Source organism: Tursiops truncatus, chromosome 3, assembly GCF_011762595.2.
Source record: "Tursiops truncatus isolate mTurTru1 chromosome 3, mTurTru1.mat.Y, whole genome shotgun sequence".
In the NCBI taxonomy this organism is placed as follows: domain Eukaryota; kingdom Metazoa; phylum Chordata; class Mammalia; order Artiodactyla; family Delphinidae; genus Tursiops; species Tursiops truncatus.
Genome location: NC_047036.1, coordinates 138,926,192 through 138,951,493, shown reverse-complemented (window position 1 = coordinate 138,951,493; position 25,302 = coordinate 138,926,192). Strand labels below are relative to the sequence as shown.

Sequence of the window (25,302 nt, the reverse complement as noted above, 5' to 3'; positions counted from 1 at the left end):
AAAGCACTAGGGTTGAATAAAATTTAATTCTCTGCATTTAGACATTTAAGGAACACTAGGTACAGTTAAGTTAACTTCATTTTAAGAGTTCTTTTGAAAAAAGAGTTACAGAACTATGTGGATTTATTTTGATTACACCAATTACCACAAAATAAACTGTTATCCAAAGATTCAACAACTTATTTAGTAGACTATTTTGCATAGACAGAATGGCTTTTAAGACATCTTTATAAATATATACTATAAAACTATAGAGATTTTAAAAAATATTAATATTACATATTACCACAATGGTGATACAACATTTTTGGTAGGCATATGAGCTTATAAGAGATCTTTTAAAGAACAAATAAAAACTGTAAGTAAGAAGCATTATTCACTTACAGACTAAGTTGGACACTGAGACAAGATAGTTGATCAAATTCATTCTGTAATGAGTATAGGGTTTAAAAAATATATACCACAGCTAAAAGCAATCAACTAGTACTAAAGGATTTATAATAAAAATGTTCTCTTTCCTGCCCCCTAGAGGAATCGTTGTCAACTTCTAAGTTTTTCTCTTAAGCTTGAAATTTCCAGGCTGGAAAGAACCTTAGAAATGATCTCATAAAACTCCTTTATTTTATATCTAATAAAACAGAAAATAAAAGAAATTAAGATTGTCTTGCTCAGAATCACACAACTAGTTAACAGATCTAGGAATAAAATCCTTATCTCCTGACCTCCGGACTGAGTTTGTTGAGTTAGAATAAATGATTATCTCATCTTTCTTTCCTAAACTGACATCATCCACTCAAGTTTCTTAAAGTACCTGTTCCCTGAGGCTGGTTGCAATATAGAACAATCCCCCTAAGTACACTTTGGTAGTGTTCCCCAAAATGCAAGCATAGAGAAAACTTTGGTGTTTTTTTAATCAGTAACAAAAGAAAACAGAAAAGGGATTAATAACAAAAGTACCTAATAAGAGATAGATACACACTTGTGAAATAAGTGGCAATTCTGTAGCTTTATGTCTAGTCCATGGTTCCTTGCTAGAAAATGTTTTACTGCTGAAATCCCAAGGATTCAAATATTTATTCAGAAATTGAACTCAAGAATCAACCCAGATATTTTTGTTTTATTTTGTTTTTATACCTTTTGTATTTATTAGCGCTCTCTTTTTTTTAACAACTTAAACTTTTAATTTTTATTTTATTTTACTTATTTTGGTTGTGCCAGGTCTTAGTTGCGGCAGGTGGGCTCCTTTGTTGTAGGTTATTAGTTGTGTCATGCAGATCCTTAGTTGTGGCACGTGAATTCTTAGTTGCAGCACGCATGTGGGATCTAATCCCCTGACCAGGGATCAAACCCCTGTCCCCTGCATTGGAAGGTGGGTTCTTAACCACTGCGCCAACAGGGAAGTCCCTCAACCCATTTAAATAAATGTAGTGGAGAAGGATCTATAATGTGATGAAAATAGTATGGAATAAGAGTTTAAAAAAAAAAAAAAAGCATGAGAACTTAGGCTTTCTACTTTTTTTTTTTTTTAAACCCACTAGCTTTGTCTACCTGAAATTGTCCTCCTCCTCTTTCTGGCTTTGGAGACTAAGGTTATTTATTTACTTATTTTTTTATAAATTTATTTTATTTTTGGCTGCATTGGGTCTTCGTTACTGCGCGTGGGCTCTCTCTGGTTGCAGCAAGCGGGGGCTGCTCTTTGCTGTGGTGTACAGGCTTCTCACTGTGGTGGCTTCTCTTGTTGCAGAGCACAGGCTCTATGTGCCCAGGCTTCAGTAGTTGTGGCACGTGGGCTCAGTAGTTGTGGTGCACGGGCTTAGTTGCTCCATGGCATGTGGGATCTTCCCAGACCAGGGCTCGAACCCGTGTCCCCTGCACTGGCAGGCGGATTCCTAACCACTGCGCCACCAGGGAAGCCCCAGGCTTTCTACTTTTAATGACAAATTTTTTATTTTTGAATGTTTCCCAGTTCTGGTTGTTTTTTTCCCATTGTGCTTTTTGATTGTTACTCCTGAAGTGTTTGTGCTCCCTCAAAAGAGGTAATTAAAAGTATAACTTACACTATGATGCATATATGGACAAAAAATGGAAATGTTTCTTATTAAAGGGTGGGAATCTTATTATTTTGGATATTTTTCTAAATCTGTTATCATTCTAATGCTAATGTCCAATAATTTTTAGAAAATATAAGAGCAGTATAGGAATACAAAATTTTGGTTATTAAAACTCTCTTTAGTTAAACCTTGGGCCTTAAATAAAGAAAGGGCATGGCTTCTGACTTTGGCTGTCATACTTGTTTATATGCACATCCTGTGCATGTACTTTACCTGTCTGTGTTTATCCCTCATTTGTAAAATAATTCCAACCTCACCACTCACACGATTGGTGTGAGAATCCTGAGAGAATGTACTAGAAAACACTTGTCAACATTTGAAGTCATATATAAAAATGAAGTCCTATTAATACAAACCCTTTCAGTCTTTCTTCCATGAGTTTTAGTTCTTCACCTCTAGATTCTGATTCTTCTTCCAATTGCTTGACCAGGCTTTCCACTTGTTCCTCCTTTTGCTGTAATTTATCTAGCTCATCCAGTGCTTGCTTTAATTCTCCCTCAAAGAGATTCCTCTCTTTAACCATTTCCTCTTGAAAAGAACATAGCTTCTGTTGAAGACTAGAAGATAATTCCTGCATCCAAATAGAAAACCATCAAAATAATTTGAAAGCTTTTGAAAATTTAATAAATAATTAAATTAAATTGAATGATTTGTGAGGTTTTACTGAGGGCAAAAAAGAAGTACAGATGATGAAGTATGGACACTAAATTCAAGAGCCTCCAGGAAACTTGAAAAATAGAGAGATATCATATTTATTTTATCATGGATTATATCCTACACTTTGTTAACATTATGGTAAATGCTATTTCAGTCTTTTTTCCTATGCAACACACACACAGACACGTGCGCGCGCGCGCGCGCACACACACACACTTAGAAAACCAAAATCATATTCTACAAGTGACTTTTATCATTTTTCTCATGATTTATATAAAAAGAGTACTATGATTTCAATGTTATATAAAATATTTTAATGTTATATAACATGAGTAAATATGAATAAATAAATACAAATAAATCACTTGTGAAAAAATTTTAACATTACAAATAAAATGAAAATTGCCTACTTGTATTCTAACCTTAGTTTTCCCATTCCAGAGATAACCACTAGTTTGGTATTCTATGCCTTATGGTCTTTTTCTATATATTTATATACTTAAAGTGTAAATGATATATACTGTGTATGCAAAGGTCATTTAAAATATCATAAAAATAGTAGTTGAGATCTTTTCAAGTCAATATATACAGATCTACTTAATTCCTTTGTTGTTGCAGATTGACCAATGATACAAAATTTCATGTGCATGTGAATGCCTGCTTGCCCAACTCTCACCAATGTGTCATATTAGTAAATGTTTTAATATGTGCCAATCTTGTAAGTGACAAAAACAAATTATTTCTATTTCTTGGATTACTACTAAGGTAGCGCATCTTCTCGTGTTTACAGACTACCTGAATTTCTTTTTTTTTTTTAATTTTAAAATTTTTTTGGCTGCACCATGCAGCTTGTGTGATCCTAGTTCCCAGACCAGGGATCGAACCTGGGCCCCCTGCAGTGGAAGCATGGAGTCCTAATCACTGGACCGCCAGGGAAGTCCCGAAGCTATCTGAATTTCTACTTCTAAGAATTATTTATCTCCATCCTATGCCTATTTTTTTTTTTTTTTTAGTGAATTGTCCTTTTTTCCTCATTGATATGTAAAGTGTTCTTTATGTAATCTGCATTTTAAATAACTGTCACTTTCCTTTCTTGTCTAATTAGACACTCTTTTACCATAGAACTGTAAATGCCGATGTAGTAATCTAACACAAGAATGTGCTGAAAAATTTTTTTAAACAATTTCCTTATTTTGCTTCAACTGCTCCTTGAATTTTTTCACATTATGAATAACGCTGTGGTGAACAGCAGTTAAATACGTGGCATAGGCACGATTATTTCCTCAGGATAAGATTCTAGAAGTAGAATTGCTGGATCAAAGGACATATACAATTTAAAGGTTTTCTGATATACAGGGAAATGTATTACCTAAAAGAAGCACTAGCGTTTTAAAATATTGTAGTAAACTACCTTTTCTTGTTGCAGAAGTGAATCAATTTGCAACACTTTTTGTTGTAGCTCTTCATGTTCTTGTTGTTTAAGAACAGACCTCTCTTTTAAGTTTCGTATCTCAGAGTTTAGATTTTCATCCTGTTCTCTGTCCCTATTGATGAGGTCTTCTAGAAAAGGGAAAACATTAACAATGCTGTAATTAGATACTAATATTAACTTTGAGAAACCCAGATTCCCATAATATTCCACTATACTGCTTTGTAGCATGTTACAGAGATCAAGTATTTCCAAAGAGGGGAAAAATAACTCTGAAGTTGGTATGATTACTATATATAAAATAGTATGTATATTATATAATAAAACCCCCAAACCTAGTTCTATGTATCTACCAATTTTAAATGGCCACCCAATGGGGAAGTCAAGAACTGCACAACCATATATATTTCAATCAAGACAAGAAATATATTGAAATAAGCAGACAACAAATATCATAAAAGACAAAAATTCCCAAACATAGAACAAAATTTTTGTTGTTTATATAATTATTTTAGAAAGTTGTTATAACATAGCAGTACTTTTAAAAAATATCATCGGTAGTACTTATCTAAAGAAAGTAGTACTATAAACAGTGGAATACCTTTTTCTTTTTCAAGCAGCTGGCATTTAGCATTCATGTCTTCCACTTGTTTAGACAATATAGCAACATTTTCCTCCAGAGACTGCTTAAGGCTTAAAACTTCATGATTCTTCTCTTTCAGATTTTCTTCTAACTGGGCAATATCTAGCTTGTATTTTTCCACTTGATCTGATGCACAACTGCATTAAAACAAATTATGTTGAAGAGCACATCTATTTAAGCATAGGGAACATTAAATGAAAAGAGATGAAAATGATGTATTCATCACAGTTCAACAAAATAAAGTCCAATTTAAAACTACTCTTCATATTACCTTATTTCTTCGATGTATTCTAAAAGTTTTTCTGTTTCAGATTTTTCATCAATCTTTTCTTTCTCTATTGAAATACTAAAAAAAATTGCACATATTAATATACACAATAATCACGCATAATGCTTACTCTGTACCAAATACTGTTATCTCAGGTAGGCTGACTCCGGAGTCTAAACTCCTAACCATTCACTTATGTGACCCCTCAAGTTGACAATTTAATATATGCAAATAGGAGGCTCAAGTTTTTTACTTTTAAGTAAGAAAGCTTTCCAAATATATTCTGACAAAAGGGTTATGATGATGGGAGTCATCCTCTGCAACACTCCAAGTGTAACAGAAATCATCTTTTCTGTAGCTTTCCTAGCTTCCCCACCCCCCACACATACAAAATAACATTTTGTGTGCCACAAAGCCTTTGTTCCAAGGCTGCCTTATATTCAATTACTTATGTGTTTACCTCCTCCAAACACCACAATTTGAGAAACGGGCGAGCGACAAACAGACACCTTACACAAGGATATATACGAATGGTCAATAAGCACATAAAAAGATGCTCGACATTAATAACAACAAATTAAAATCACAAATGAGGGACTTCCCTGGTGGTGCAGTGGTTAAGAATCCACCTGCCAATGCAGGGGACATGGGTTCGAGCCCTGGTCCGGGAAGATCCCACATGCCACGGAGCAACTAAGCCCATGCGCCACAACTACTGAGCTCACGCGCCACAACTACTGAAGCCCGTGCGCCTAGAGCCTGTGCTCTGCAACAGAGAAGCCACCGCAATGAGAAGCCCGTGCACTGCTATGAAGAGTAGCCCCCGCTCACCGCAACTAGAGGAAAGCCTACACACAGAAACGAAGACCCAATGCAGCTAAGAATAAATAAAATAAATAAATTAAAATAAATAAATAAAATCACAAATGAGATACTACTTCACATCCACTAGAAAGGCCGAAATCAAATAGATGACAACATCAAATGTTGATGAAGATATGGAACAGATGAAACTATCACACATTGTTAGGCGGGAGTGTAAAACAGCAAAACCACTTTGAGTGTTTTAAAAAACGTTATATGTATACAACCCTATGACACAGAAATTCCACTCCTAGATATTTACTCAGAGAAATAAAAGCCTGTGTCTACAAAAAGGCATATATAGTTGACTTATTGATAATAGTCAAAAACTGGAAACCCAAGTATTGATCAATAGGAGAATAATAAACAAATGGAGGTATATTCATATAATGGAATACTACTCAGAAGTGAAAGGAGCAAATTATAATACACCCAACAGTACGGCTGAATCTCAAAAAATTATCTTAAACAAAAGAAGCCACATATACACACATATGCATGCATGTGGTAATAAATGTCTCCAAAAAGGGCAAACTAATTTATGATGATAGAAGTCAGAAGGTGGTTGCAGGGGTACAGGGGCAGCCATGGGGGAGGAACAGGGGAGCAGGAAGGAGCACGAAGGAACTTTCCGAGGGGATGGCCACACTGTCTACCTTATTTGGGTGGTGGTTATACAGGTGTATACAATTGTCAAAAGTCACTAAACTGAATACTTATGATCTGTGCATTTTACTGTATACGAATTACAGCTGAGTAATAAAAAGAAGGCTAGGATTGTGCATTCATCACAGCTCCCTATACCAATACTTCTCAGTTTTGGTCTCACTACAACCTCCGTAAGATTATGTTGTTAGAAAGACCATGAGTCTTTCCTCATTACTGATACAGAAGACGTACAAAAGTAATACATTCATACATCTTTCAGCATAAAACGTTTGGGAATGATTAGGGCTCAACTGTCACTTAGGAAGAGAAATAGGGCAAGTAGAGGCAGGCAATGAGGTAAGTATGAAGGGAAGGTTAAAGTCTCAGTAAACAATAACTAGCCGAGAAAGGTAAATCAAAAATTGGTTACACACACACACACACACACACACACACACACACACACACACAAATTGGTTATACAAAGGAATCTCTTTCCTTTTAGTCACTCACATCTTCCCCTCAAGTTGTGCTATTTTCTCCTGAGACTCTTCGAGATTCTTCTGGGTAACCTGCAGCTTCACCTCCATGCCTTCTTGTTTAGCCATCATGCTCTACACAACAGAAATATCTGTTTTAGGAAATGAGAACTTGTTCAGATCCCCCGCTCCAGACACAGCAAATTTACCAAAGGTATCACTCACCCTCATCTTTATTTCTCTTTTGTTTCGAAGTTTCATCAACTCAAGGCTTAGAATTCTCAAATTCTTCTGGTTACTATCATCAGAAAACTAAGTACAACGAACATAAAAAATCGAGAAATATTTTCTATTAAGTCCTGTAAAAAAAATCACTTAAATATTGATTATCTATTATTGGGACTGTTATTTGCCTACAACATACTCTGGTAGAGAAAAGAGCCAGGATTACTGGTTTTACACTACTACTGTTCTTGTCTCTCCTTTTCCTTCATGTGACTTTCTGGTCTACTTTTGAAATCAGCTTCAGTGGTCATTTATCTGTATATGCTAGAAATTCCACTGTGTGGCTCTAAGACAAGCTTCTTGGAGAGAATTTCGTAAAGTGTGTTTGCTTAACAAAATGCATCTGCATTGTTTGGTCTACTTTGAAATATGCAGACTATAGGGTTCATCGCAGGCCTAATAAATCAGAATCTCCCTGAGTGGGGCCTAGGAATCTGCTCCCTTCCCCGTGCTTAATTCGTATGCATTCTTACTCCCTTTGTAATCAAAGAGCTCCGCACATGACAGGCCCTGAATAAATGACTCTTATTAAGCTGAAGAGTGATTTACAGCTTCCTTCTACTTCTGTAAAAAAGCAAGACGACCATGTTAAGTCCTTTAAGATCATTATTATATTAATATTGATAAATACAATTTATCTATTGAACACATTTAGTCCACACAATTATTCATTTCCCACTATATTTCCAAAAGGATTTGAGATGGAAGCTTGCTATTATGCTATTATTTCTTTCAGAGAAAGATCTTTAAAGATACTTCTAGATGTAAATTCTGCAACATTTATTAGTGGCCTTATTTATTGGGGGTGATTTTGAAGAAGGCGAGAAAGTGTCAGACATTAAAACAAAAAGTAAACTTTTTTGTTTATAACCTCTTATGTGCCAGGCACCAAAATAAAAAACATGCAATAATAATTCCTACTGGAAGCAGCTTAATATTTAAAGTACATTTAGTGAAGGAAAATGACTAAACTAGGCCTAAAATTCCCAAACAGCTATATGAGAAAAAAAACATGTTTATTATTTATTCAATTGTAAATATTATCATGAGGTTCAAATACCTTAGATTTTAGTAGCTCATTAGTCCTGGTTAATTCAATAAGCTGTTTTTCCAGTGAAGCATTACTTGCAGAGAGAGATGTTTTTTCCCTGACGGCAGCATTTAGTTTTGCTTCCATCTTCTCCAACTCAGCTTCCAGATCCTGGATCCGCTTGTCTTGAGCACCACGTTCCTGCACAAGAACACGAATCTGGACAGAAACAAGGTGATAAATGAATAATTCACTGATTACTGCCAACATAATCACTAAATGCTACTGATAATCAAAATATTAAAGTTCTAGACAAACTTCTGATTGTGACATGATGCTCTTAGATATTCTTAGCTGTTTAAGCAATCATATTTATTTTATGACACATCTTGAAAAACTGTAAGCATTTTAAGAACAGAGGATTTGAACTGTCATAAACTTGTAGGTGTAATTAAACTGTTTATTCACTTTTAAGGATTTCTACCTATAAAAAGTCTTCTTTACTCTAGTTCTAATTATAGGAAGTCAAATTATAGCTTGAAATGCTAAATATCTTTTTCATTTCTGGGAAAGCAGAACTGGGCTTCTGAGTAGGATATGGTAGGCATCAGCAAGCCATCATTCCTGCTGCAATTACTAGGTAAAAACCAAAACCTAAATCAAAAACACATACTTGTCAACAAAAAATGTGGAAGCCAGAAGACAATGAAATGTTTAAAAATGTATGCAGAAAATCTGCCAATCAAAAATTCTATTCCCAATGAAATATCCTTTAAAAATATGAAGGTGACATACAGATGTTTTCAGAGGGGAAAAAAAAAAGGCTGAGAGTATTTGTCAACAGTAGAACTGCATAAGGAATTCTAAAGGAAGTTCTTCAGGCTGAAGGAAAATGATCCCAGGTGTTTGTAAGATATGCACTTTAAGGACATAGATTGACAATAAAGGGATCGGAAAAGATTTACCATGTAAACATTAAACAAAAGAAAGCTGGTATGGCTATGTTAATATCATACAAAGTAGACTTTAAGGCAAAAAATATTACTAGGAATAAAGAATTTTACGGGTAAAAGATTATTTCAAGAGGAAGACATAATCTTAAATTTGTTGTGCACAACAAAGTAATATCATAACTTCAAGATATACAAAGCAAAAACTGACAGAATTAAAAAGATAAATAGACTAATCCCCAGAGCTACAAATTTAAAAATACCTTTCTCAGTAACTGATAGAGTAAACAGACAAAAATATCAGTAGAGATAAAGATCTGAAGAAAACTGTTAAACAACTTGAACTAATTGTCATATATAGACCACTATAACCAACAAGTGCATGTACATTCTTTTCTAGTTCACATAAAACATTTACCCAAATAGACTATTAGCTGGGTATAAAAGTATCAAGAAAGCACAGCTGCATTAAATCACATGAAAAGTATTTTCTACCCTCATTGGCTTTGTATTCATACTAATCTCAGTATTCTAAGCCAATTGCTTTAACTAAAAATATATCAAGCACCACTTATATATACAGCTGTGAACTAGATGCTAGGGACTGAATGAGCTTTAAGATTCCCTACTATAAGATTCTTTATGCCTACATTATTGGTTTAAAACCAATGTTGATAGCACATCATAAAACAGAAAAAAGGATGCTGAGATTATCTACATCACACTTTTTTCAGTTAAAGAAACTTAAGCTCCAAAAAAGGACTGTAAACTCAAAAGACCAAGCAGATAATATAAATAAGAGAGCCAGGCGAGGACTGACTGAGCAAATGTGGGGTCTAAAGAAGGCAACGGATGCGGAAACTGTGCTATCAGATCTTCTAATTTTGCAAGAGAAGTCAGAAATTTGAATTTGTTTTGCATGATATTTTACTTTTAAATATTGATAATTAATTCAAATTAATCAAACGAACAACAAATACTGTGGGGCTTAAATAAAATAGAGCTGTATTTGTCAAAAATTTCTATTCTAAAAGATTAAGTAACTGATACAAATTACCAGTTCCAATCCTGGCACTGCCACTCACTCACCAGCTATCTCATAGACACTCGGAGACACTCAGTTATTATATATCTAAGTATTAACTCCTACATCATAGGCATGTATCCTCAATAAAATGATAGCCAGTATTACTAAAATAAATACAAAAAGGGTCAGAGCAACAAGGGCAGAGATTTGCAAAGTTATTTTGACATATTCTGGATCTTAGGCCAACATTTAACTGTAATCAATAGTAAGTTTTAATACGTCAAAAGAATATGTCTAGGGGACTTCCCTGGCGGTCCAGTGGTTAACACTCCACACTTCCAATGCAGGGGGCACAGGTTTGATCCCTGGTTGGGGAACTAAGATCCCACATGCTGTGTGGTGTGGCCAAAAAATATAAATAAATAAATAAGTAGAAAATTCTTATTAAAAAAAAGAATATGTCTACTAGAAAGAGTTGCTCAGTAATGGAAACACAGAAAAAAGACTGCCAGAAAAGCAAAGCTGGCAGTGATCAGCCTTGCCCTGCTTAGGGAAGTAGGCAGGTTTTTTAGGTCAGCTTTGCTCAGTAGAGATTTCTGCTACGATGGAAATGCACTGTGCAGTATGGTAGCCACTTACCACTAGTGCCTACTGAGCAGGTGAAATGTGACTAGTGGAACTGAAGAACTGAATTCTTAATTTTATTTAAATAGAGACGTGGTAAATGGCTACTATATTGGATAGTACAGGCACTAGGTCATTTTATCCTTGAGGAAGGCATATACCTATAGTGCAGAGATGCAGTAAGTTAGCACAACTCCATCACAATTCAAATAACCTGCTAGGATTTCATGCTCACCAAGTTTTCTAGCTAGTTACTGTCTTAACACATAGATTACTATATAGGAAGAGTGTATGCTATGAGTAAAGGTTAATATTTGATCCACATATAGTTGTAATAAACTAACATATTGATTTTAGTTATCCGTTTTTCATGAACTAGATTACCTTGAATCCATCCCTTACTAAGCTAACAAATTGCATACCACATTGACAACCACGCTCTAAAATATGGTATCCAAGCCAAGGATTGGTTACCCTGTAGGTACTGGCCTGGATGGTACATATGCCTCACTATATGACTCCTCAAATAGCAACAGAATCCTTGTCTCTTAACTATGTGTAACTCTTTTTCCATTATATTGCACTTACTTTTCAGTAAGTTGAAAGTACTGCTTACCTCTTTTACCAACATCTTCAAATCTTTTTCATTCTTTTGAGATTCTTTCTATTTGAAAATCAAAGAACAGAGACAATCAAATTTAAGTGCCACAAATACCACAGCCAAATTTGATTTTTAGGTATCAGAAAAGATTAAGGGTTCCAAACATTTCACTGACTCTATAAAATATTTTGTAGGTGACTTACCTAGCAAATGAAGGAAAAGCTTCTTCAAATCTTAAAATATTTCAGGCTTGAACATTTTTTACCCCAATAGATGAGGCTTTTGCTAACAAGTCCACTGAAAAGAACAGGTCCTCTTTTCTAATGTTAAACAGCAATACATTTTAAATACTTAAGTATGCTATCTCAGAAAAAAAAAAAGACTCTTAAAAAGAGAAATCAGGGCTTCCCTGGTGGCGCAGTGGTTGAGAGTCCGCCTGCTGATGCAGGGGACACAGGTTTGTGCCCCGGTCCAGGAAGATCCCACATGCCGCGGAGCGGCTGGGCCTGTGAGCCATGGCCGCTGAGGCTGCGTGTCCGGAGCCTGTGCCCCACAACAGGAGAGGCCACAACAGTGAGAGGCCCGCATACCGCACAAAAAAAAAGAAAGAAAGCAACTTAAACTTAGATCCCAAATATGAGAAAAAACTACAAGTGCAAAAACATAAAGAAAAACTGAAATAATACAAACTGATTCTAATCTACTCATTGCCTTTATTCTCAATAAGATGTATTTTTACGTATCTTTTTATATCCAATAGCCTTTCTGAGATAACGGCCCAAAACAGAATATCTATCTTTTCCATCTAAAGATGGAAGAAAAGTCATAAACACCTTGAACAAAATGTGTTTCATATATTTCTAAGTTGGGGAAGGGCCACCAGTCTCATGTTTATTAATTTCACACCTGATAGCATTTTCTATCAAGGAAGGCCTATTATGTAGGAATTTTACACAAACTTGTTTGTAATTTAGTTTTAAATTTCAGAACTGTTTCTCTAAGAAATTCAAGTCAAGAAATTTACATCAATTTCCAAGAAAAGGGTATCTGTATCAGTGCTGCCCATAAAAATATAATGCAAGCTATGTACATATTTTCAAATTTTCTAGTAGCCATATTTAAAAGGTAAAATATTTAATAATACATTTTACTTTAACCAAGATATCAAAAATATTATTTCAACATGTCATTAGTATAAAATTATTAACAAGATATTTTATATTTTTGGTACTAGGTCTTCAAAATTTTCTGTATATTTTACACTTACAGCACGTCTCAACTCAGATGCTAAATTTTCATTAGAAATAGCTATCTATATTTAGATTTCACAAAATATACAGATGAAAAGGTAGATTCACATACCCAAGTTATTCCAAAAACATTTAAGTTTTATAACAACAGAATCAAGTATCAGTTTTTAACTACCCATTAATTAAAATTAAATAATACTAAAAATTCAATTCTTCACTTTCAAGTGCTCAGTAGCCACACGTGGCTGATCACTTCCATATTGGACAACAGCTCTTTTTTTTATAGAACAAGAGACTTAGGTAATCGCCAAATTAATGAACAAGAATAAGCTTAACTTATAGCTTTGATTTCCCAACTCTGAATCTTTTCACATTAAAATACCAAGTTGTGCAACTCCTTAAGGAAGAACAACTTGCTTTATGAACTAATGGAAACCGTAATAGTAGGCTATTGCACAAGCTATAACATGAAGTTATTAAGAATTTAATCTCCTACCACTCCTTGGCAGTTTCTGAGTACTAGACCTCTTTTAGGCATTAGCATGTTTTTTCCTTTTTGTTTGCCAATATTTACTCTTCCGCCAAAACAAATAAACAAACAAAACCAGAACAACTCAAATTATGGTAACTAACAAATCAAAGCATTGCATAATTTTTAAAGGCTTTCTAAGTATTATAAAATTTACCCAGCTATAGAAATGACTGAGAAGTGGAGACCATTTTGTAACTTTGAACTAAGGGCACATTTAAACACAATATATTTAGTAATGACACAGGCAGGTATGTAAAGCTTGCTGGAGTTCCAATGATAATGTTTTACTAATTTACAGATTTACCAATAACCTTAATTTATACACTTAACCCATTCTAGTCAAATACAGTACCTTTCAGAAATATTTTCATATTACAGTTTATAAACCAGCTAGAATATAAGAGCTCCTTACCTTTAATCCCGAAGTCTTAACTTTTCTTGCTGAAGCAGGCAAGGTAGTATCTTTGTCAACATTAAGATTTTGTTGAGATTCTGCTATAAAACAAATTGTACAGATCATGGTTTGTGCTTACATATTTGAACCACAGACAAAACACAATTCCCAAATTTCTTATAGCAATATAAAGTTATTCTTTTCTTGATTGTACATTTTCAAATAATTAGTTGCACAATATTTTTTACACATCTCTTTCCTAATTTTCCTAATATTCTTTCTAATATTCTCCAACAGAGAGTTAAAGTAACCGAAAAGGAAAACTACATATCTATGGCATCTTGCTTAATTTTCCTGGTTATACAACAGTGTAATGATGAAAGTGTTATTCTGAAGTTGACCCTTTTGTAAATCTATCAATTAAGAAAAATTAAATATAGGTGTAGCTTCACATTTTTAGAAATACTACAGCATCTTTAAATTTAAATACTGTTTTCTTAACTTCAAAATTTACAAGATCATATAACCATTATTTTATTTTGGGATCAATTACCTTTTTGTGTTTTAAACCTTTGTGACTTCCGAAAGGATACTGGTCCTTTTAATACTTCTGAAGTTTTAACATCATAAGCACCTGGAGATGGTGCACATCCTAGAGGAAACATAAAATATTAAAATCTCATCTAATGTGACTTATGATCTTAAGTTAAAAGCATGTCTTACAAATATTATATGATATTTATATGTGGAATCTAAAAATTAATACAAATGAATCTATATGCAAAGCAGACACAGACTCACAGACATGGGAAACAAACTTATGGATACCAAAGGGGAGCAAGGGGGGAGGGACAAATTAAGTGTATGGGATTAACACATACAAACTACTACACATAAAACAGATAAGCAACAAGGATCTCCTGTGTAGCACAGGGAATTATATTCAATGTCTTATAATAACCTATAATAGAAAATAATCTGAAAAAAATATAATTGAATCACTTTGCTGTACACCTGAAACTAACACAATATTTTAAATCAATTATACTTCAGTTAAAAAAAAGTCATAGTAAAGTAATATAAATGTAAAAATACTATTAATAAATTGCTTCTTTTTCTAATTAAAAAAAATGATATAAATGAACTTATTTACAAAACAGAAACAGACTCACAGATTTCGAAAACAAAGTTATGGTTACCAAAAGGGCAATATGGGGAGGAGGGATAAATTAGGAGCTTGGGATTAACATATACACACATACATATCTATATAAAATAGATAACCAACAAGACCTACTGTATAGCACATGGAACTCTGCTCAATATTCTGTAATAACCTATATGGGAAAAGAATCTAAAAAAGAATGAATATATGTGTATGTATAACTGAATCACTATGCTGTACACCTGAAACTAACACAACACTGTAAATCAACTATACTCCAATAAAATTTTTTTTAAAAGTTTCCTTTATTTTCAAATGTAAAAATAGCACCCATTTGATATTAGGCTTCTCTGTGAAGAATAATAAATATCATTATCTTCCCAAATGACCTTTACTTCAATTGGGTCAAAGGAACACAGACAACCGAGCAAAACAACAGACAGTTTTGGGATGAAAATTGTGTCAGAACAAGCAATACAGCTTTGTTATTAAGGACTGAATATAAGAAATAAAATATTTGGAATCAACTCTACTCAGAGAGATTCACTGAGGAAACCATCAGCAGATTTTAGAAATGAAGCTACTAAAAATGTCTAGCCCTCAAGATTTAGCTTGGAATAAAAATTTAGTGACGATCTATCTCTGTCTAGTATCAATACACCAGAAAATTTATAAAGCCATGTTATGCAAAGTACAAACTACTATGCTAGATTATATTTCTATGTTTCAGCAATTTATACTGTATAACCTCATGTAACTGGAGTCCCAAATCGAAGGCATTTCAGAGGGCTTATGCAAAGCTGACTTGAGATCCGGCTCTTGCTTACTTTAGATCTCAGCCTGGAGGTCGCCTCTTCCAGTTTTCTCCAAATCCTCAAATCAAGCTAGAAACCTTCATTCCACAGCAGCCTACGCATATTGTTACTATCATAGAACTTCTTGCAGTTTTGTAATGGGTTATAATAATGTACTTATCCATCTCCCACCTTAGACAAAACTGCTTGAAGTTAAGGACAGTCTCAATCATGTCCCTTTCCTCAGTATTTAGCTCAGGGTTGAGTTTGGCAGTGTGGCAAAGAAAACAGAAAGTTACTTGGGATGTGGGATTGGGAATAGAGTTTTGTACAGTAATCAGCTAGATCGATGTTCAAATCCAGCTTTGCCTGCCAATCAATAGATAATACCATATGCCAGGTACTTTGCAGTCATAGGGAGAAGATGATAAATAAGAACATTATACTCTCTCCTTTTCCAGTCTAGCTTTAAGACCCCTGGAAAGTTACTTCTATTTGAGACTGATTCTTCATTCACAAAACAGTAGCTACCTCATACTTTGGTTGTTAGGATTTCTGGAGTAATACGAGAAATCACTACAGTCACACACACACACACACACACACACAGCATCAAATAGATGGTAACTTATTACTCTTGAAACTGTGAGCCTGAAATTTTGTGTAATTGGCAAAAGCAGTTTAATCTATTATAAAGCAAGCAAACAAACAAATCTCCTTAAAAGACACACTGCTGACAGAACTTAGAGTAGGTTCTTTGAATGTCTGGAAAATTATATGGTTCTTGAGTCTTCTAACTAAAAAATATGCTTGTGCTGATCCATTTGCCCCCTTGGCCTTCCTTTGTGAGCAGAGGTCTTTTCCATTTGCATTTTATCTAATAGAAATTAAGGTGTAATGAGTGACTGTTAAAAGTGTACATTATAAAGGATAAATCATGAGCTTTGATATTAAGCTGTCACTTACAGGCTGCTCAGTACAGTTACAAAACCCCTTAGTGTCCTTAGCTGTAAAATGAGGACAATATCAGTACCTGCCTCACCTGGCTGTTGGCAAGAATAAACCAGATCTAGTAGGGAAGACCTTAGCATAGTCCCTGCATCCAGTTAGTAGCCACTAAATGATGAATGCCTTACCAACCACACGGAAGGCTTCATGGTTATTGTGCTTTTGCACCGCAGTGGTTAGGAGCACAGGATGGGTTCGTGGAGGCCTGGTTTCAAGCCCCAGTTCTGACAGTTTGGATTGTGTAACATTTAGCAAATAGTCTCCATCTCTTTATCAATAAAATAATGAACAATAGGGATTTGGGGGAATTAAAATAGAATAATCTATGTAAAGACTTAGTGTGGTGCCTGGGGTACTGTCAAAATTAGCTCCCATTACTTCATCTATAGTGTTTTCACTAAGTGCTACTGCCGTAATTTTACACCCATAAACTGCCTTTACCAATCTTCCTTCTTTTACGCCTGAATGGGATATCCAAAAGAAATCCACAAGTTCAAACCAAAAGCAATAGTAAATAAATAAATAAATAAATAAATATATATATATATATATTTTTTTTTGTGTGTGTGTGTGTGTGTGTGTGTGTGTGTGTGTTACGCGGGCCTCTCACTGCTGTGGCCTCTCCCGTTGCGGAGCACAGGCTCCGGACGCGCAGGCTCAACGGCCATGGCTCACGGGGCCCAGCCGCTCCGCGGCATGTGGGATCCTCCCGGACCGGGGCACGAACCCGTGTCCCCTGCATCGGCAGGCGGACTCCCAACCACTGCGCCACCAGGGAAGCCCAAATATATATTTTTAACAGTGAGGCCTTCGGACTTGACCAACAAATAGCTATCAATGCTTCCTAATTCCTATTCCCTTCCCTCTGCTTTAGTTTCTCCACAGCACTGTTTATTGGCTGCATTCTCCAATTGAATGTAAGCTTCATGGAGCAGGGATTTTGCTTCGCTCGCTGTTGTAACCTTATCATTCTGAATAGTGCTTGGCATGTAGTAAAACCTTAGCATGTGTTTCAGGAAAATTAATCAATTAAGTGAGCCCCATCCCAGCCCTAAAAATCGCCTTCTATTTGCCTCTGATGAAGGGAATCAAGAGGGGCAAGGGGCGTGAGAGCATCTTCTGTCCCCCAGATCCTTTCCCCGTACGCACCAGAAGGGTCATTGAATCGTTTCAGGGGCGCCTTAGAAAAGGACATGCTGACGACCCGCCGCACAAAACCGAAGGTTTCTAGGGTGCTCCTCGGCAACTTCCTGCGGCTTGTTAGGCCCTATTCGCTTCAAATTCAAATCTCCCCGCTTATTCCCCTCCCACCCAACTTTAACCAATCGGAAAGCCAAAGCCTTGGACACACCAATCCAGGACGGGAACATCCATAGAGCATGCGTACTCGGTTCTAGCAGCGTCCAATTAGGTGATCTGTTTAGGCTACCATCCAATAGGAGACTATTACTGTCTCCTCTCGCCCCGCACCCTCCCCACGGGCCCAACCCCTGCTGGCGTTACTCAATTTTAACTAAGCACCAGCAGCATTTGCGCAAGCGCAGTTCACATCAAAGAATTTTCAGTCGCTTTTGACGTCATGTTGGCGGCAGTGTAATGAATTCTGACTTTACTGGTTCCAGCTGTCTCCCGTCGTTCCTTGGAGGTAAACTTTTCCGGATTTCAGTTCGTTAAACCTGGGTTCTGCCAGCGTCCTAAATGGCCTCTGAAAGGGAAAAACGAACACGAGCGGAGACTTCAGGTTACATTCCTGCGCATGTGCAGTGACCCGAGCGGAGAAGCCGGGGCGTGGCTCGAACGCGGATATTCCGTGCGTGCGCTGAGATCGCTCGGTGCTACCGCGGCCGAGAGGCGACTGGAGTATGTCAGCCCCGTTTGAGGAGCGCAGTGGGGTGGTTCCGTGCGCAACACCGTGGGGCCAGTGGTACCAGACCTTGGAGGAGGTGTTCATTGAAGTTCAGGTGCCGCCAGGCACTCGCGCCCAGGATATTCAGTGCGGCCTGCAGAGCCGGCATGTGGCGCTGGCCGTGGGGGGCCGCGAGATACTCAAGGTAGCGGCAGGTTGGGGCTTGTGCTCAGTTTCTTCCCGGCCCCCTCAAATCTCTGAGTGCTAGAGTTCATAGTTTCCTTGGAAAGACTGGTCTGCGGAGACCCCACCCTCAGGGCCAGTCCTGAGTTGAGGTGGGAATTTGAGTACGCCACTTTTCCGGGCTTTGTTTCTAAGCCAAATGAAGCTGTTTCTTTTGTTCCTCTGCGGGTCTTCAGCTGAGAACTGCTTAACTAGATCGTTGAAGGAACAAATACTTATGGTACCTATACTTTCCTCTAGGCACTGATCTCGGTGCTAGTAGGACAGCGGTGAACGAGCCAGGTAATGTTCCCGCACTCAAGAGAGGTTATGCTCTTGTAGGGAGTCATAATTAAACTAATAAATATTTAGGCAGTTATAGGAAAATAAAGATGAAAATAAAGGATAAAGATGTCAGGACGAGGATTCGAAGGTGATGTCAGGTGATTTATTTTCTCATCTGAAATTAGAAAAATTCTCATTTGTGGAGTTGTTAAGCAGTGTCAAGAGGTTGTGAAGAAAATAATATCCCTTTTATTCTCATCAGTACCCTTTGGATCTGGTACCGATTATTTCCTTGTTAAAATTTATAGTTAAATTCAGTTAAGTTGAAGTTAGATTTCTTTCTCAGATTAGATGCCCAAGATATTTGATGGCAGTGTTGTGTAATGGTCAAGGGATACTACTTGGTAAGATGCCTGGCTTTGTCATTTTTCCAGTTGTGTAACCTTGGGCAAGAGATTATTCATTGTTTAAGCCTTCATCCACAAAGTGGAGTAATTGTAGTACCTTTCTCAGGATTGTTTTCAGCATAGCATGGTGAGTGAAGAGCTTGGAGTAAGTAGTGACTGGTATGTAATAAGCTCACACTACGTGTTAGTTATTTTATAGGAAAGTGTTTTGAGTGCCTCAGAGAAAAGGAAGATTCATGTGAAAGACATTGATTTATGTCAGCTTGGATCTTGATGACCTTTCTGAATAATTGTGCAATTTTGTGGGGTTTACTGAACGGTGATTTAATATTACACTTCAAATTTACTTTAGTAAATTTAGTTAATTTGCAGTAGCTTAGGGAATTTAGCAATAACTCTTAACTCTAGGATTTTAGACAAGTAGGATTTTTTTCCACTGGTATTGACATGAAAAGAATGTGTTTTCTTTTTTTAATGTGACATTTTAATTTCATTTCCTACAACAAATCAAAATGGATTTTAGCAGATGCATTCTCTTTTAAACTTATATTTTGGTTAGTTCTTTCTTAAAACGAGTTTCTGAAAAGTCAGTGACAACTCATCTGACCTCAGATGTACAGTATGTGCTTTAAATTTTTTTTAATGCTACATTGCCCTACAAAGAGATTGAACCACTTTTATTTTTTTATTTATTTTATTTTTCTTAACATCTTTATTCCAGTATAATTGCTTTACAATGGTGTGTTAGTTTCTGCTTTATAACAAAGTGAATCAGCTACACATATACATATATCCCCATATCTCCTCCCTCTTGCGGCCCCGTCCCACCCTCCTTATCCCACCCCTCTAGGTGGTCACAAAGCACTGAGCTGATCTCCCTGTGCTGTACGGCTGCTTCCCACTAGCTGTCTATTTTACATTTGGTAGTTTATATATGTCCATGCCACTCTCTCACTTCGTCCCAGCTTACCCTTCCCCCTCCCCGTGTCCTCAGGTCCATTCTCTACGTCTGTACCTTTATTCCTGTCCTGCCCCTAGGTTCCTCGGAACCTTTTTTTTTTTTTTAAGATTCCATATATATGTGTTAGCATACGGTATTTGTTTTTCTTTTTCTGCCTTACTTCACTCTGTATGACAGACTCTAGGTCCGTCCACTTCACTACAAGTAACTCAATTTTGTTTCTTTTTATGGCTGAGTAATATTCCATTGTATATATGTGCCACATCTTCTTTATCCATTCGTCAATGGACACTTAGGTTGCTTCCATATCCTGGCTATTGTATATAGAGCTGCAGTGAACACTGTGGTACATGACTCTTTTTGAATTACAGTTTTCTCAGGGTATATGCCCAGTAGTGGGACTGCTGGGTTGTATGGTAGTTCTGTTTTTAGTTTTTTAAAAGTTTGTTTTAAAAGACATCATTTCTTCTTAATATCCACAGGAGAGCTCTTCTTGTAGTTTATTATAGTTGCTAAAGTTAAAGCATTTCACATATTAACTTCACATTTGGCCAATCAGTGATCAGTAGTATTTCTTCATCCTCTAAAAATTAAGGAGCCCTGATCTTTCTGTAGAGAGCCCTGTGTTCTTTGTCGTAGTATATATTCCGTAGCGTAAACTAGGTTCTTCACTCGCTAGGAGGGAACTTAGGGTTGAGCACCTATCAGTGTGTTGAAATGGTATAAAATTTTATCTCCCTACTCTAAACAATTTAAGTAATTATATGTGGATTAGATGGGAAGTAAGGTAAGTCTTAAATCATGAAAACTTTATGAAAATGAATGGAATTTCTTTATTTTTAGTACTCATATGTTTATTTTTCAGGGCAAACTCTTTGATTCTACAATAGCTGATGAGGGAACATGGACTCTGGGTAAGGGTAATCTATTATATTTCTTAGAATCTTTTTAAAAATTAATTTTGTCTTGGAAATTAGTATGTTTATCCCTGCTGTAGATTTGCAGCTTTGGAAGATATAGTAAAAGAAATGTATTGAAAACAATTGTATGTCAAGATTCCCTAATGATTTTTGAAAATACAAATTAATGATTAACTCTGATTTCTTTGTGATTTTTGTTTGTTTGTTTAGAGGATCGAAAAATGGTCCGTATTGTTCTTACAAAGACAAAGAGAGATGCGGCAAATTGTTGGACTTCTCTTCTAGAATCTGGATATGCAGCTGATCCTTGGGTGCAAGACCAAATGCAAAGAAAACTTACATTAGAGAGATTCCAGAAAGAAGTAAGTCAGATGAATGTATGAATATGTGTAGTTAAACATCTTAAACTCATAGAATAATTATTATTTGAAATTAAAACTCAAATGTGGTTTTAAAAAATTACTAAAATTCTTCAAAGAAATTTTTTAAGTTAAATGGTTAGAAAAATGACTGGCCTTTCTATATATGGATTTGCATGCCTCAACTAAGAAGTCCTCATGCCACAACTAAGAGCCTGCATGCTGCAACTAAGCATGCCGCAACAAAGATGCCAGTGCTGCAACTAAGACCCAGTGCAGCCAAAAAACAAAAAAGTCTTCAGTCTCTTTCCCTACTAATACATACAGATAAAATTCATTACTTTTAACTGCTTTAGAGTGTTCCCTAGTTTGAGTGTATCGTTATTATTTAGCTGTTCCCTCTTTGATGAGATTTAGATTTCTCTGTTTGTGTCTATTTCAAACAGTTTGTACTTTCATCTCTGAAAATATTCAAATTTTCCTTTAAGATAGATATATGGGAGAATTATTACTGGATCAAACCACTGTTAAAGTTTTGATGGATAATTTCATCTATATGATAGTGTTTCCCAAACGTATGTCTCTGGCCTGGACTTTTCTCCTGAATGTTGGACTTGCATATCCAACTGCCTATTTAACATCTTCACTTTTCTGTCTAATAGACATGTCAAACTCAACATGTCCAATGTGAACTCCCTAATATCCCTCCCGCATTTGTCCTACCTATGGCCTTCTCATCTCACGTGATGGAAACTGGTTCAGATCAAAAAAATCTGGGGAATCATCCTCCATTCCTCTCTCTCTCACACCCTCTCCAATTGTCAGGAAACCTTACTGGCATGGCCTTCTAGATATATTCAGGATTTGACCACCAAGTCTACTACCACTCTCACCTGGACCACCTCTAACGTCTTGCCTGACCTTTTAATTGTTCTCTTTACCTCTACCCTTGCCAAGCTACCGTCTTCTGAAAATAGCAGTTAGAGCAGTCCTTTTAAAATGCATGTCAGATTATATGACTTCTCAGAACTCTTTCACTCAAGTAGAAGACAAAGTCTTTTATAAGGCCCTAATTGGTCTGGTCCTCCATGGTGTCTCTGACCTCCTCTCCTACTACTGCCCCCCTCATTCATTCTGCTCTAGCCATACTGGCCTTTTTGCTGTTCATTAAACATGCCTGGCCTTTTGACTGCAATGGTCTTCTCCCAAAGCTTAGCTAATTTCTTTACTGTTTTCAAGTCATTTCTCAATGAAGCATACTTGATCATTCTATTTAAATACTCTAATCTCCTCATTTTCCTTACTTGCCCTACTTTTCTTCTTTCTTTTTTTATCCTATACTATAGCACTTACAAACTTTTAACACACTAGATCATGGGGTTGGCAGACTATGGTCACTGGTCAAATCCAGCCCACTGCCTGTTTTTGAAGCAAAGTTTTACTGGAACACAGCTATGCTTATTTGTTTGTGTATTGTCTTTCATATAGCCACAGCAGAATTAAGTAGTTATGACAGAGACTATATGACCTTCAAAGCCTAAAGTATCTACTACCTGGCTCTTTACAGAAAAGCTTGCTGACCCCTGCTCTAGGTAATTTAGGGTTTATTATTTGTCTCCTCCTGTTAGAATGTAATCTCCACCAGAACATGGATCTTTGTCTATTTTGTTCATTCTTAAATTCCACATGCCTCTCATGGTGTCTTCTGAACAGTAGGAAATCAATAGATGTTTGTTGAATAAATGAAATGCCTCTAAAAATACTGAAGGCTGAGGTAGTACTTACTCCATGAGATTGTCATGAGGACTGAGTATTTTAAAATATATATAGCTCTTAGAACCCTGCCTGGCATGTAATAAGCTCTCAAAAAATGCTAGTTATTAAAAATCTGTTGATACACTGATGGTAAAGTATATGTTTGCCCATACACTTGTCAACATTGTAATATGCATATTGATCTTCTAAATATTTGTAAATATGAAAGTTGGGAAAGTACCTCATAGTTTTATGTTCCACTTTGGTGATTACAGTGAGGTTTGATATCTTTTCACATGTTTATTGTCCATTTAGATTTCCTTTTTTGTCAATTGCTGGTTTATATCTTTTTACCATTTTCCTTTTGGGTTACTTATATTTTTCCTTATAAGTTTTATAATTGTTTTTTCCATATTTTTCAGAATCCTGGTTTTGACTTCAGTGGAGCAGAAATCTCAGGAAACTACAGTAAAGGTGGACCAGATTTCTCAAATCTTGAGAAATAACTGCCATCTTCTTGCTGCATTTTGTGGATCCTAGCAGATTTGCCAGCTTAATAAAACGAACAGATGATGTGGTGGAAGAAAAATGGGAATGTCTGCAGTTAACAAATTGCAAAATATATTTAAATATGGTTCTAAAAATTGCATTCAAATATGAGTTACATAGGAAACATCTTAAATACTGTAGGAACTATTCTGTTGATATACGGTAACTTTTTTTTTGGACTTGTTTTTGCTCAGCATGAAGTTTTATATGCTGCATTTTACTAATTTCATATTTAACCTGTATTTTTAATACAAAAATCTTTAGGGTATAGATCATGTGAAATGACAGGGTACCATCAGGGAAAATTAAGTTTTTCTTTCAATAAGTGTGATGCAGGAATAATGTTCAATAAACTTTTCTAAATAGGAATTGTGTACCCCTTTGTCTAAGTGTACCAGTTCATACAAGGAAAATGTATTACTGGAAAAAAATTTTCAGAAAGGAGAAAACAATCCACAGATATATTCTAAGTTAATTTTAAGAGTTACTGAAAATTTCTGAATTCCTTGAGAGATGCCTTTAAGTCAAGAAATTGAAAAAATAGTTTAAAACCTATCAATAAGAATAGATTAGTGCAAAAGAGAATTGGTGAAGTGAATATGGTTATTGGGTGAATCCTTTGTTAGTGACAAATACAAATTATAGTCAATGGTTATAAGTCAGTGACATCATTTTGATCTCCAGTGATCCAGACATATAGGTAAGAATTGTCTTGAAGTTTTACTTCATCCTTTTTATGTCCTTTCTAATTTTAAATATTTTAAAGAGTCTTAAATGTATTGAAAAGTTACAAGTAAAGAACACAGAATTGTTTTCTCCCTGACTCTTCAGGTTTGTGTGTAAGTTGATAACTTGATTCCCCATCACCTCTGAGTACCTAAGTGTGTATTTCCTTCGAAGGACATGCTGCTACATAGCTACAATACAATCATTAAAATCAGGGAAGTAGCATTGACACATTATGACCACCTAATCCTTGGACCTTCATTCCATTCAAGTTTACTTATTATCCCAGTAATGTTCTTTATAGCAAAAGGGTCCAGTCACAATCATGCCTTGCCTTTATTTTATTTTTTTTGCCGTGCCACATGGCTTGTGGGATCTTAGTTCCCTGATCAGGGATTGAACTTGGGCCGCCGTCAGTGAAAATGTGCTAGGTCCTAACCACTGGACTGCTAGGGAATTCCCCATGCCTTGCCTTTAATATCAGGGTCTTTAGTCTGCTTCAAACTGGAACAA

At 35.9% G+C, this 25,302-nt stretch overlaps 2 protein-coding genes across 10 annotated transcripts in view; one reads left to right on the top strand and one right to left on the bottom strand.

Moving 5' to 3' along the window:
* The window catches only part of HMMR (hyaluronan mediated motility receptor), a 58,990-nt gene extending 40,927 nt beyond the window's left edge, over positions 1–18,063 (bottom strand). For 4 of the 8 annotated variants that reach the window (XR_012330940.1, XR_012330941.1, XM_019945413.3 and 1 more), the window contains exons 1-11: positions 17,909–18,063; positions 14,346–14,444; positions 13,811–13,893; positions 11,632–11,679; positions 8,445–8,633; positions 7,325–7,411; positions 7,134–7,234; positions 5,112–5,186; positions 4,799–4,977; positions 4,180–4,328; positions 2,468–2,682 (exon numbers count right to left, since the gene is read on the bottom strand). Coding sequence is in view for 6 of the 8 variants with exons in the window: in XM_019945413.3 (XP_019800972.2) it covers positions 2,468–2,682; positions 4,180–4,328; positions 4,799–4,977; positions 5,112–5,186; positions 7,134–7,234; positions 7,325–7,411; positions 8,445–8,633; positions 11,632–11,679; positions 13,811–13,893; positions 14,346–14,444; positions 17,909–17,954 (1,271 nt within the window). In the remaining 2 variants the exon portion in view is untranslated. The remainder of the gene's footprint in view (positions 1–2,467; positions 2,683–4,179; positions 4,329–4,798; positions 4,978–5,111; positions 5,187–7,133; positions 7,235–7,324; positions 7,412–8,444; positions 8,634–11,631; positions 11,680–13,810; positions 13,894–14,345; positions 14,445–17,908) is intronic. The other 4 variants (XM_019945422.3, XM_019945448.3, XM_019945457.3 and 1 more) reach the window with 3 other exon arrangements.
* A 373-nt stretch (positions 18,064–18,436) lies between these two features.
* On the top strand, positions 18,437–24,886 carry NUDCD2 (NudC domain containing 2). 2 transcript variants are annotated; one of them, XM_073802775.1, is made up of 4 exons: positions 18,437–18,810; positions 21,346–21,394; positions 21,611–21,762; positions 23,248–23,370. In XM_073802775.1, the coding sequence occupies exons 1-4, from the start codon at positions 18,622–18,624 to the stop codon at positions 23,260–23,262; spliced, it is 405 nt and encodes a 134-aa protein (XP_073658876.1). In that variant the 5' UTR covers positions 18,437–18,621; the 3' UTR covers positions 23,263–23,370. The 2 variants fall into 2 exon arrangements, with proteins under 2 accessions (XP_073658876.1, XP_004321547.1); XM_004321499.4 differs by lacking the exon at positions 23,248–23,370 and adding an exon at positions 23,937–24,886 and having other exon boundaries at positions 18,455–18,810.
* The last annotated feature ends 416 nt before the right edge of the window (positions 24,887–25,302 follow it).